Raw genomic sequence first — 13,501 nt, 5'->3', positions numbered from 1 at the left:
CCCAGGCTCTCAGGTAATGTCGGTGAGTGGAGAGGGCTCTGGGGACCGTGGGGGCTGGCCATGCCCCCGGTGGAGGAGTTGATGGCCTCACACCTCCAGGAGATCACATCACAGGAATGGGGTCCAGAATTGCCAGGTCGTCCTTGTTTTCAAGAAAGGCTGGAAATGCGGATTCTTGTGAAATCGCCAGGTTGCTTGGCAATGCATTGGCTAAACTCTTCCCTCCCTATCAGCACAGTGAAAGGCATCGAGAGGCTGGCCACGTGGACCCTTGGTGGCCTCTTTCTGCTCTACACCTGTCACCCCCATTGAACTGTGAGGGTAAAGAGGAAGTGGGGTGATTACAAGGTGTGCCTAAACTGGGGAACTGAGGCATAGCAGGTCAGGGGTCAGATGTGGCATCCAAAGACCTTCCGTGAGGTCTGAGTCCTCTGTGGTGCTTCATCTGTATTTCCTCATTGGCAAAACCCATTCATTCTTTCATTCATTCAGCATATATTGAGTGTCTGCTGAGTTGTGGCCAAGACCAACACTGCACATGCAACATCAGAAAATGTGATGGGACACTGTCTCAAATTATAGTTGTTGAAATTATTTTTAAGCAAAACAAAAACTAAAAGGTGCTGTGATCAGTTCCTTATTTGGCTGTTGCCATATGGGTGATGCTTCCTGCAGTGATGCTCTGGCACCAAAGAAGGAAATACTGGTGATTGACAGGGTGGGGATGAGGGAGGGCAGTGGCAGGAGGGATGCACGAGGCTCTCCCTGTGCACGCCGCCTGGGCTGCCTCTCTCCATGTCCCAGGCCGTGCACTTCGGGCTATGAGCTCAGTGGCTGGGCCTGAGCCTTCTTGACCCTGGGGGATGCCCATCACCTCATGTGGTGCCGGCACAGAGCAGACCCACAGATGTCCGCCAGGGGAGTCAATCGCGTGTGGCAATGGCTGGTTTCAGTGGAGAAGAGTTTAGCCACAATGACCAGAGGAAAAGTTCCAGTATAATCACAGCATTACAAAATGCAAGTTTAGAGAGTGGGCACAAATGGAGTTTGCAGAATGACCTGACATTATGATGACACCATTATTGGTTCTGTGACTGTTTTATTGGTTTCACAATGATCCAGCCAAAGCTGAGAGGTTTTCCTACGGACTGTCAGGCTCGTTTGAGACTGTGCCCTGTTGTGGTTGGGATGGACGGAGGGCATGGACAAAGACAGAGTGGGGTCATGTTCCTCAGACGACCATCTGTGGGATGGTTAAACTGCCTTTGGGGAAGCTATGCTTGTAGAAAACGAGCCTGCGCTCACAGTGTGCCTGTGTGTGCTTGTTGTTAGGGCTGTTCTCACTGCCTCCCGCCCACATGATACAGCCAGGTTGTAAATTCTAGATGGCTTATGAACTAAAAAGATCACGGTGCCCTCCTTTTAATTACAAATAGGGGATTTCCCTGGTGGCACAGTGGTTAAGAATCTACCTGCCAATGCAGGGGATATGGGTTCGAGCCCTGGTCTGGGAAGATCCCACATGCTGTGGAGCAACTAAGCCCTTGTGCCACAACTACTGAGCCTGTGTGCCACAACTACTGAAGCCCACACGCCACACCAAACACAGACCCTGCCCATGCTCCCCAACAAGAGACGCCCCTGCAATGAGAAGCCCGCACACCACAATGAAGGGTAGCCCCTGCTTGCTGCAACTAGAGAAAAGCCTGTGCATAGCAACAAAGATTCCACACAGCCAATAAATAAATAAATAGAAATTACAAATAGGAAGAACATTAAAGCATGCAATTATGATCCAGAAAGTATCAAATACAAAAATTAAAAAGATTTGCTGTTTCCTCTCTCGAGTGATTGGTGGGTATCATCACTTCACTGCGTCTGAAGCACAGGCTCGCCCTGCCTGTTGGATAGCCTAGCACGATGCATGTGTGTGTGCGTGCATGGTGTACGTGTGTGTGTGTGAAATGTTTCAGAAATAGGCATGAAGGTTGGAGCTGTTCACAGAAGGGAGGCTGCGAAGCCCAGGACTGTAGAGCATCAGCCTGCATGGGGCAGAGGGGTGACCTGGACACACCGGGCTCTAGCTTTCTGCAGCCGTGAGATCCTGTAAGATTAATCAACGGGTGACGCCCGGGGAAAATTCCACACCACTTCGCAATCGGCTCCTAGCAGGGCCTCTGTTCACCCCTACACAGCTGCATCAGAGCGAAAGGCAGTGCTGTCCACAGGGCACGGGGTTTAGGGCAGGATGTGGAGAACACCTTTTCCATGAGGAACTGCAAGGGGGATTTAGGTGGGCGGAAAATAATGGCCTGCCTGTGAATCGGACAGAAACACCGGGGTAGGCATTACCTCCTTGTTGAGACTGTCCTTTTGAAATATGTGCTAGGGTATTGCTCCCGTCCTATTAATGATGTCAGGAACTTAGTAAACCTGAATAATTAATGATCACAGGGCACTAGGAACTATAAAATGCCATGTAAATGTTAAAGAGTAAAACTTACTCTGTGTATTAAGAAGATACACCGTTTTAAAAATACTGCATGGTGGGACGGTTCATTTCCAGAGGAGGTAAAAAACTTTTTGTTGCACTGTCTTCAGAAGCTTTTGCCATCTTATTTTCTTAACTACGTTCTAGGAGACTCAGGCCTTCTGTATTCTGATGTATTTGAAAGGCGAATGGCTGTGTGGGATATTGTTGCCTATGGGATTTCGGTAAAATTGTGTCTGTTTGACTCTCTCTAGCCGGAGGCAGTTTGGGCCCAAAGCCAAGGAAGAGGTCAAAATTATTGAGCACCAAACACAGACCCTGCGGCTGATGCCTCATTTGGCCACGGCCTTGGCCCTGACCTTCGCCAGCAGGTGAGATGGCTCTAGGGGTTTGCCCTCTCGAGGTGAGTCTGCAGCTCTGGAATTAACAGGAGGGTTGGACACAGGAGAGGCAGGCAGGGGTTTCACTTTTTTTCTTTTGTAAAAGTTTTTTTAATTTTTATTATTTTCTATTATTTTTCATCTTTTTAAAATCTACTTTTAACCGCGAACACAAAAGAGGGTGCGGTTAAAATCCGGTGCTCAGGTTAAACCTGACCTCTGAATCTTGGTAGTCTGCATACCCTGATGAACGGGCTCCACCAAGAATCTGGGAAGACTCAAACCGATGTCCCTCCAGAGTTTCTAAAAGAAAGAGACTCAAACAGCTAAAATTTCTCTATCTCTGAAAAAAGTTCTAATTTTACTAATATGTTCAAAAAAGCTCAAGGTGTGTACATGTGGTGACAGGCATCAGGCTATTGAATAAAAGAGCCGTAACTGTACTGTAAATTCACACGGAACTTCACAGTTTACAGCTGGCTCTTCTCTTTGTCTCAGAAGCCTAGCTGTTGCCTGGGCAGTTGTGTGTCATCGCCACCTTGTGAAGATCAGAAATTTGGGGATTTGCCTAAGATCACAGGGTCCAGGAGTAGGTGGGCCGGCAATGTAACGCCAGACTTTGGACCCTCATCTGTGTTCTTTCCTCCCCGTGCAATCCTGCTGCTTGTGTGAACTACAAGAATTAATTTCTGAATAATTTAGAATTGGCATGTGTGTGGAATTGACCACACTGATGGGTAAGCTGGTGTAAGGGTTCATGAAAAGAAGGTGATTGGGAACACTCTGCCCATCCCATGTACTGCTGGCTTGTGAGGCTGCCCGGCTGCTGCTAGCCTGGCTGGGGGGAGCTTGGGTGGGCGCCCCTCTGCCCTCATGCACTCAAGGCTGGGATCCTGGGCTGTGTGAACAGTGAATCCTACAGACGAGCTGTGGTAGCAACACTACAAATTGATCCAAACCACCTGGAAGAAAACGTAAATCACTCACATCTAATATCTTCCTTAAAATGTTTTGGAGTCTTTTGAGGTTTAATTTGCATATCGTAAAATGCACAGATTTTAGCGTTGGATGAGTTTTGACAAGCACATACACTGGTGTAATGAACACTCAACCCGAATGTAAGACATTTCCATCACTCCACAAGGTTCCCTCGGACCCCTTTGTAAGTCGTCCCACTCACCACTGCAGCAGAGACTGCCTTTCTGATTTTTAATCCCAATAGCTTGTTTTTGCCTGTTCTTGACCTTCATATAAACAGAATCATGAAGTATGTCTTTGTGGGTGTGTCCAGTTTATTTCATTCAGTGGAATGTCTTGATGTTCCTCAGTGTTGTTGAGAGTTTACTTTCTATTGCTGAGTAATAACATTCAATGAAATAACCACAATTTTAAAAATCTGTTTCTCTCACTGATGAACATTCAGGTTGTTTCCAGGCTTTTCGCTAACAGGAATAAGCCACAGTGAATATTCTAACACAAGTTTTTCATTTTTCTTATGGTAAATGCCTAGAGAGAACTTGCTGGGTGTTGGGTATGTGTATGTCTAACTTTATAAGAAATTACCTGTTTCTCAGAGAGGTAGTACCATTTTATACTCTCGGGCAATATATGAGAGTTCCAGTTGCTCTGCATACTTTTTAAAAAAAAATTAATTTTTATTGGCTGCATTGGGTCTGTTGCTGTGCACGGGCTTTCTCTAGTTGCAGCAAGCAGGGGCTACTCTGTTGCGGTGCGCGGGCTTCTTATTGTGGTGGCTTCTCTTGTTGCGAAGCACTGGCTCTAGGCACACAGGCTTCAGTAGTTGTGGCATGTGGGCTCAGTAGTTGTGTCTTGCGGGCCCTAGAGCATAGGCTCAGTAGTTGTGGTGCACAGGCTTAGTTGCTCTGCAGCATGTGGGATCTTCCCGGACCAGGGCTTGAACTGGTGTCCCCTGTATTGCCAGGCAGATTCTTAAACACTGTGCCACTTGCTTTGCATCCTTGACAGCCATTGTTATGATCAGGTTTTGCTTTGTTTTAATTTTAGCTTTTTTTGGTCTTTCTAATAGTTGTAATTTTATTACCCTAATAACTAATGATGTTGAACATCTTTTCATGTGCTTCTTTAGTATCTGTATATTTTCTTCGGTGGAGTATCAGTTCAGATCTTTCACCCATTTTTAAATTGGGGTGTTTATTTTCTTATGTTGAGTGTCAGAGTTCTTTTTATATTCTGGATAGATTCTTTGGCATCATTTCTCCCAGTCTATCACTTTTGCTTTTATTCTTTTGAAAGTGTCTTGATCAGAGCAATAGTTTTTAATTTTGATTTGATAGCTGTAAATTTTGATTTGTCTTGAAATTGGGTAATGTGAGTTCTTTTTCAGAATTGTTTCAGCTTTTCTCATGCCTTTTTGCCTTCACTTATACACATTCGAATCATCTTGTAAATATCTGCAAGAAAGATGGGTGGCATTTTGCTTGGGATTGTGTTGAATCTGTAGATCAACTGGGGAGAACTGACTTCTTAATGTCGAGACTTCTAATTCATGAACACCGTGTACTTCTCCATTTTTAAAGATCTTCTTAGATTTCTAGCTTCAGTGTTTTATAGTTTGCAAGACACAGATTCTGCACATATTTTGCTATGTTTATACCTAAGCATTTTACTTTTCTTTGGTACAGCTGTTTATTTCTAGTATATGGAAATATTATTTACTTTAGCATGTTGATCTACAATCTTGTTTGTAGATTTTAATACATATGGTATTCTTCTTGATTACCTATATCTTCTTGAATGGATTGTTATTTATTTCATCTAATTTGTTAAACTTATGGCAATAGTGTTGATTGTGGTATTCCTTTATCATCCTTTTAATGTCTGTGGAATCAGTAATGATTTCCTCTCTTTCATTCCTGATATTTTGTTCTCTCTCTCCCTCATCAGTTTGTATAGGTTTGTCAATTTCGTTGCTTTTTTTTCAAAAAACAGATTTGATCTGATTGATTTTCTCTATTGTTTTTCTGCTTTTAATTTTCTTCATATCTGCTCCAATGCTTGTTATTTCTTTCCTTCTACTTGCTTTGCTTTAATTTATTCTCTCTCTCTTTCTTAAGGTGAGAGGTTAGGTTACTGCTCTGAGAACTTTCTTCTTGCCTAATCATTTAATACTAAAACTTCTCTCTAAGCATTGCTCTGGCTGCATCCCTCTGCTTTTGGTATGTTGTATTTTCATTCAGTATAAAATAGTTTACTTCTTTTCCTTTTTATTATTTATTTTTGGCTGTGTCGGGTCTTAGTTGCAACACATGGGATCTTCGTTGCGGTGTGTGGGCTCTTCGCAGTGGTGTGCAGGCTTCTCCCTAGCTGTGACGTGTGGGTTTTCTCTCACTAGTTGTGGTGCACGGGCTCCAGAGTGCGTGGGCTCTGTAGTTTGCAGCCCACGGGCTCAGTAGTTAAGGCATGCAGGCTCAGTAGTTGTGTCGCACGGGCTTAGTTGCCCTGCGGCATGTCGGATCTTAGTTCCCTGACCAGGGATTGAACTCGTGTCCCTTGCATTGCAGGATGGATTTTTTACCCCTGGACCACCATTGAAGTCCCCAAAAGAGTTTACAATTTTCCTTGAGACTTCTGCTTTGAGTGCTTTGTTATTTAGAAGTACTATCATGGTCCAAGGACATCTTATGAAGGATTTCTTTCAAATTTAAGGCCCAGAACACACACACACGCGCACACACACACACACACATCTAACACATTCCACATTGAGAAGAAAATGTATTCCGTTATAGTTGGGACAATAGTTCTATAAATGTCAATTAAGTTGGTTGGTTGTGCTCTGCAGATCATACACAACTTTTCTGATTTTCTGCCTACTTGTTCTATCAATGGTTGAGAGAAAGGGGTTGGCGTTTCCAACTATAACTATAAATTTGTCTATTTCTTCTTTCAGTTTTGTTAGTTTTTGTCTCAAGTATTTTGACTTTTTTAGGATGCATATACATGTAATATTCCTTGTCCTGAAGTCTATTTTGTCATATTAATATAGCTACTCCAGGTTCCTTTTGTTTAGTGTTTTAAAAATGGTACATCTTTTTTTCATATGTTTATTTTTAACCTGGCTATATTTTTAAAGTGGGTTTCTTTGTAAAACAGAGGATAGTTAGGTCTTGTTTTTTTATCCAACTTGAAAATATCTGACTTTTAGCTGGTGTGTTTAGACCAATTGCGTTTAAAGTGATTGTTGATATGTTTGGATTAAAATCCATATTGATAGCTGATTTTACTTTTCCCATCTGTTTTTTTGTTTCTTTTTCCTTTGTATCCTGCCTGCTCTTAGATTAAATGAATATTGTTTATTATTCCATTCTATCTCTTTGATTGACATTATTTATAGTTCTTTTGGAAATATTTTAATTGTTGACCCAGGGTTTACAGTACACATCTTTAGTGAATTAGAGACTACGTTGAACTATTGTACTGCTTCCTGTGTAGTGTAAGGACCTTAAACAGCATATTCCCAATTCTTCCCTCCCATCCTTTTTTCTGCTATTGTCACATAATTTACTTTAAAACATGCTGCAAATACACAATACATAGCTACTGTTTTTCTTTTACATAGTTATGTTTGAAAGCAATTAAAAATAAGTAAAATTGAATTTTATTTTGCCTTTATTCAATTGCCAACACTGTTAATTTACTTGCATAGATCCAAATTTCTAATTGATACCATGTTTGTTCTGCCTGAAGAACTTTTAATATTTCTTGTAGAATAGGTCTGCTAGCAGCAAATTCTCCCCATTTTTTCTGAGAAAGTTTTTATTTCTCCTTTTTTAAAAAAGATATTGCCAGTATATGCAGAGTTCTGGGTTGATAGTTTATTTTTCTTCAAGCACCTTAATGATCTCACTCTATAGGCTTCTTGATTCCTTGATTCTCATGAGAAAACAGCCATCATTTTTCTGGCTGTTTCCCTATATTCCTCATATATACATATATTCCCACTTTAACTGCTTTTAAGATTTTCTCTTTTTCTTTGATGTTCAGAGTTTGATTATGTTGGCATAGGTGTGGTTTTGTGGTTTTGTGTGTCTGTGCTGTTTGGAGTTTGTGGAGCCTCTGGGATCTGTGGGTTGAAGTTTTTCATCAAATTTGGAAATATTTTGGCCATTATTTCTTTAAATACTTTTTTCTACCCCATTCTTTCTTTCCTTCCTACACAGATGTTAAACTGCTTCGTATTGTCCTGCATGTCACTGAAGTTATATTCTTTTTTTCCTCTATAGTTCAATTTGGATAATGTCCACAGAACTGTCTTCAAGTTCTCTGTTTCTTTCATACACAACATCCAATGTGCTAAAAAGGGCTGGTTCCTCCCTGGAATTCGGCTCATCAAGCCTCCCTGCAGCCTTTGTTCTTTGACAGCTCTCTAGGAAAATATGATTTTTATTTTATCCACTATTTTTCTTGCTGTTATTAAGGGAGCAAAAATCTCCGGTATCCTTTTATATCTTAACCCTGTGACATTTCTTTTAACCTCATTGATTCCACCCGAAGTTGTCACTAACTCTCTACAGTGTCCCTCACCCCATATACCCCTTTTGGCCTTCTCCTTCCAGCCTTGCTTCAACTAAGCCAGATAAGGCTTGACACATAGGTTGGTTTTCAGTGGTTCTTTGATGTGCTTTTTAAAAACTACAGACTCTTGGCACCCACTCCCACAATTCGAATTCACCTGGTCTAGGGAGCATCTCAAGGAATCTGGAGTGTGTGTACTCAAGCTCTTTGGTGATTCTTATGAGTAGCCAGAGCTGAGAACCTCCCCAGGTTCTCAGGAACTTTTTAGGGAGTTTCCTAGTGTGACCTGAAAATAAATTTCACTAATAGTCAAGAAGCAGCAGTATTAAATTATCATGAACATGTATATTGGATCAAGATAATCTGACAGTGAAACCTAACAATGTTTTGCATGCATGCCAAAGGCAAACAAAATTCTTCTTTGAATCTTTTCCCCAATGGAACTTGTGACTATTATGAAGAGACAAGGCTGTCTATACCTTCACTTTTTTTTTTTTGAGGTGGACCATTTTTAAAGTCTTTATCGAATTTGTTACAATATTGCTTCTGTTTTATGTTTTGGTTTTTTGGCCCTGAGGCATGTGGGGTCTTAGTTCCCTGATCAGGGATCGAACCCGTAACCCTCTGCAGTGGAAGGCAAAGTCTTAACCACTGGACTGCCAGGGAAGTCCCTATACATTCACCTCTTTTTTTAATTAATTAATTTATGTAATTTATTTATTGGCTGTGTTGGATCTTCGTTGCTGCACACAGGCTTTCTCTAGTTGCTGCGAGCGGGGGCTACTCTTCATTGTGGTGCGCTGGCTCCTCATTGTAGTGGCTTCTCTTGTTGTGGAGCACAGGCTCTAGGCGTGTGGGCTTCAATAGTTGTGGCACATGGGCTCAATAGTCGTGGCTCACAGGCTCTAGAGCACAGGCTCAATAGTTGTGGCGCACCAGCTTAGTTGCTCCGTGGCGTGTGGAATCTTCCCAGAGCAGGGCTCAAACCCGTGTCCCCTGCATTGGCAGGCAGATTCTTAACCACTGTGCCACCTAGGAAGTTCCCTATGCATTCACTTCTTAATCCACTATTTACACATCCATGGCACAAGAAGTTACTAGACCAGATAACAAAGAGGCACTATGCAGTCTTCATTTATAATGTATAAAAATACCTATTTGTATTTATGTGTATATATGTTTATAGATATATATACACGTATATACACCCATCTTTGTATGTAACAAAAGTGTTATATGTATCAACATTTTTTCCACTTTTATTTTTTAGATTGATGTAAGCATCATTTACCTTGCTTTTGTAAGAACTGTGTTGTCACTATCAATAAACATTAAAGTTTCTCTTGATTTTAGGGTGACGCTCCTCAAAGGCCAACATGAGAGAAACAGAGATCACTGTTCTAGTCTTAGGTTTCAGGGGAGAAAGGAGAGGTAACAAGTGGAAATTAACTAGCACATAAAAACTCACAGAGCCCTTACCATGTGCCGGTTGAACAGGACACATCAGGCACACACTGTCAGTCTAACTGACCCCAGGACCTTCCGGATTTTCTTGACCTTCACCTCCTCTGTGCCCTCTGTGGTCTCTGGCTTAGTCCAGGGTCTCCCTCATGGCTCCGTTGCTCCTTGCCCTTATTTTGCCCTACCCGCCCCCTCCATGGCAGTAGGGGGTTGACCCGCTGAAAATCTGGTTCAAGGAATCCCCAGCACGAAGTGCTTCAACTGTGGGGAGCGGTTGTCTGCGTGCTGAAACAATCCCCGGAGAAGTTGGTGTTTCTGTGACATATCCTGGCTTTCCTGTTTCTCATTTACCACGCCTGTTGCCTCTCCTCCAGCTGGTGAGGAAATATTTTAACGAGGTTGGTTGTTATGTGACAAAATTTAATGCTAAGTCCCTCTCCCCCCTGCACACCCCACTTTTTAAAAGCTAAGGTTACCAAACTTTGGTTGTAGGTCCTATCTCCCGGTTCCCGTAGACATAATTCTGCCGGTCGACCGGCTTCAGTTTCAGGGTCTGGGTAACTTGAGGTTTGATGAATTAGATGTTTGTTCAATGCATTGTGTTCCAATCAAGTGCAGAGAAACACCCAGGAGAGTCCAGATGTGCAGATGTATGTGGCTGGAGTTAGATGAGTGGGAAAAATAGGCCACTAGCCAAGGTCAGAGGCCCTGTCTCTCATCCCATCTGATGTGACAGAGGCACGAATAGTCAGAGCTTCACGTCGCAGTAAAAAGCAGGTCAAGGAAGTGAAATGGGACAGCCTCTCCTAGGGCACCTCACATATATTCGTGTCTTCAGCAACCACACGGCACCTTGCTAGTAGGGCCGCCAGGTAAAATACCGCCTCCCCGTTAACTCTGAGTTTCAGATGGCCAACGCACAATTTTGCAGTGCAAGTGTGCCCCCACGACTGCCACAGGGAGTGTGCCCTTAAACTAAAAATTATGCATTGTTTATCTGAAATTCAGATTTTACTGGGCGTGCTCTGTTTCTGTGTGTTGAATCTGGCAGTCCTGCTGGAGTCGGACGTGGTCCCTGCCGCATGGAGCTTGTGCTGCCTCGTCTGGGGTTTGACAAGAGCGGGTCAGCAAGCAGACTCAGCTCCTGATCCCCTTCCTTGTCCATCACCTCCACAAGCCTGGAGACCGGGGGATCGGGGAAGGACCTGCTTGGCCCTTAGTGAGCCCCTCGCCCCCCTGACCCCACCCCTCCCTACCCCACCCCACTCATGTTCTCTTGGCCTTGACGAGGAGGGGATGGAACCGGATGTCCTTTGGCGCCTGTTTACTCTGGAAGAGGTGGGACCCGACTCGCCAGTGGCTGCCCAGCTGCCAGTCAGAGCCAGCTCAGTGGGGAGGGGGCTGGCTCAGTGGAGGCGTCTGTTCCAGGTGATGGACGGCCGCCTGCGGAGCCCGCCAGGGCTTCCTACCTAACTTCTCTCTCCAGAGCTGCAGAGCTGTCCCCTCCTGCCCTCATCACACCACCTATGTGTCAGGTCCCTCTCTGGGCCCTGAGGACGTGGCAGACAACAGAACAGTCACAGCCCTGCCTGGGGGGCCATGTGGCCAGGGAGGATTCCTACTTGCCCTTTGGCTGTGGGTGCCCATCCTTGGGTCACTTATTAACCTTTGTGGACCTGCTTCCCACTGCTGAGGCTCTGGTGCCCTGCCTGTGTATCCTGGCCCAGCGCCGTGCCTGGGGCCCCTAGCATCCAGGTCTTACAGGACCTGCAAACTGAAGCCCTCTGTGTTCTCACTCACCGATGGTGACAGTAATTAACGATTGTGGCGGGAATACATGCTCGATAACTGTTAGTTACTGTTGTGCCATCAGCCCAAGACGCCTCAAACTTTCCGCCCACATCCTGCCAGTTACCGCATTCTGGTGATTTTCCCTCCTACCTTGAAACCACTCAAAATTCACTGTACCAGGCATCTCGCCTGGACCCTCCCCAGCTCCCTCTCTTGCCTCCCTGCCCCCTCACGTCCAGTCTGGCCCTCATTAAATCCGTTCTCCGCAAGTACCATACTGCCCACGTCTTCTGTATTGGATGAAACTTGCTCCCTCTTGTGGCCTCGGGGCTCCTTCCCCTGCCTGGCTCCTGCCATCCCCCACCCACCTGGCGTGTCTTCTGTCCTCCACCCTGTGCTCAGCCTCTTCCCTGCTGCGGCCTTTCTTGCAGGCTGCCTCCCCACCCTGCCCCGTCACTTCTTGTGTCCTTGCCTCCCATCACCTGGTACGTCACATTCATCCTTTGAGACACAGTTCAGGTCGTCATCTCCTCCAAATCACCCTCTTCCCTGAGCCCCTCCTGGCATCAAGAGCCCTTTGTAAGCCTCTGGGAGCAGCACCCTGGGCTCCTTTTTTCATTGCACCATTACTCTTGGTTCGTGGTGATGAATTCTCCCAGCATAGAAATCGTGGGTTTTTAATTTGGCATCTCCATGCCTAAGAGTGCCTGGCTCTCTGCATGGGATTCTCCAGCTCAGCTGAATGAGATGATCTTGTGTGATTACATCACTCTTGGCGGACTCCAGGGCTCGTGGGCCAGGGTGGTTGGTCGCTGAAATCTCCCTTTGGAATCATCTAGTGGGATTTGCTACAAAAATGAACTTCCTAGCTTAGAAAGTGACCAACAACTTAGAAAAAAAAATCAATGTGTGTGGTGTGCCAGCCAAAAGGAGTATTTTGGGTTTGCCTCTCCTGTTATTTATTCCAGCCCAAGTGGGCAGCTCAGCAGTCCAAGCTGGGTTCCAGGCCGGGGGGGCCACAGCCCCATCGCGCAGCTCTCTTTACACTGGATCCAGTCCTACTCTTTTTTCCCAGCACCTGTGAGGATAAAATTAAGACAATAGCTAACTCATATTCAATTGCATACCACATACCAGGCACTGTCCTAAGGTTTTTACATTGAGTAACTCATTTAATATCTCGTGAGAACGCAACAGAGTTCTCTCTTTGTTTTTTAATGGATGTCTCCATAGTACCTACCTAAAGCTGTGCCTGGCGCAAAGGAAGATCTCATTGATATTTGTTGAATAAATGAATTGATGGAGTGATACTTCATAGTTTCAGAAATTCACCAAAGTCCTGTCCTTATCGAAAAATGGAGTTCAGGGTAGTTAAGTCCCTTAGAGTTCTTCGGCCAAATGAAGACTACCTGTAACTATATATCAAATATCACATATAGTATTTCATAGTATTTATAGTAGTTTATGATACTACCGAACTGTGTTGTTAATATCATGTTGATCTCTTAGTGCTGAAAAGTCTTGTTTACTCTTTTCATGTAATACAGATTTTTGTAAATTGAATCCTGCCCTCTTGCTGACTTAACAGTTTTAGAGCTACTCCATCTGCTTTCCTCATGAGTCTTGCCGCGATGGTGGGTCCTAATTCTTCAAGTGGACATAACCTGTAAGCGAATACTTCATGTTTCTAGAGGCATTACCTGTTAAATAAATAGGTTTGGAAATGAGGACTGTTTCTGCCACAGAATCCCTATTTGCTAATTCATTTTCTGGGCACCTCTGAGTTTCTTGTATCAGACTTTCTTAAGACATGTGCCTCTTG

At 44.2% G+C, this 13,501-nt stretch overlaps 1 protein-coding gene across 3 annotated transcripts in view; it reads left to right on the top strand.

The window, feature by feature from the left end:
* The first annotated feature begins 2,761 nt into the window (after positions 1–2,761).
* Positions 2,762–13,501, top strand: part of LOC130857558 (acyl-coenzyme A oxidase-like protein) — a 109,641-nt gene continuing 98,901 nt past the window's right edge. For all 3 annotated transcript variants that reach the window (XR_009054848.1, XM_057743315.1, XM_057743314.1), the window contains exon 1: positions 2,762–2,862. Coding sequence is in view for 2 of the 3 variants with exons in the window: in XM_057743315.1 (XP_057599298.1) it covers positions 2,819–2,862 (44 nt within the window). In the remaining variant the exon portion in view is untranslated. The remainder of the gene's footprint in view (positions 2,863–13,501) is intronic.

This window comes from Hippopotamus amphibius, chromosome 7, assembly GCF_030028045.1.
Source record: "Hippopotamus amphibius kiboko isolate mHipAmp2 chromosome 7, mHipAmp2.hap2, whole genome shotgun sequence".
Classification (NCBI taxonomy): domain Eukaryota; kingdom Metazoa; phylum Chordata; class Mammalia; order Artiodactyla; family Hippopotamidae; genus Hippopotamus; species Hippopotamus amphibius.
The sequence above is the reverse complement of the archived record's forward strand: the minus strand, read 5'-3'. Positions and strand labels throughout refer to the sequence as shown.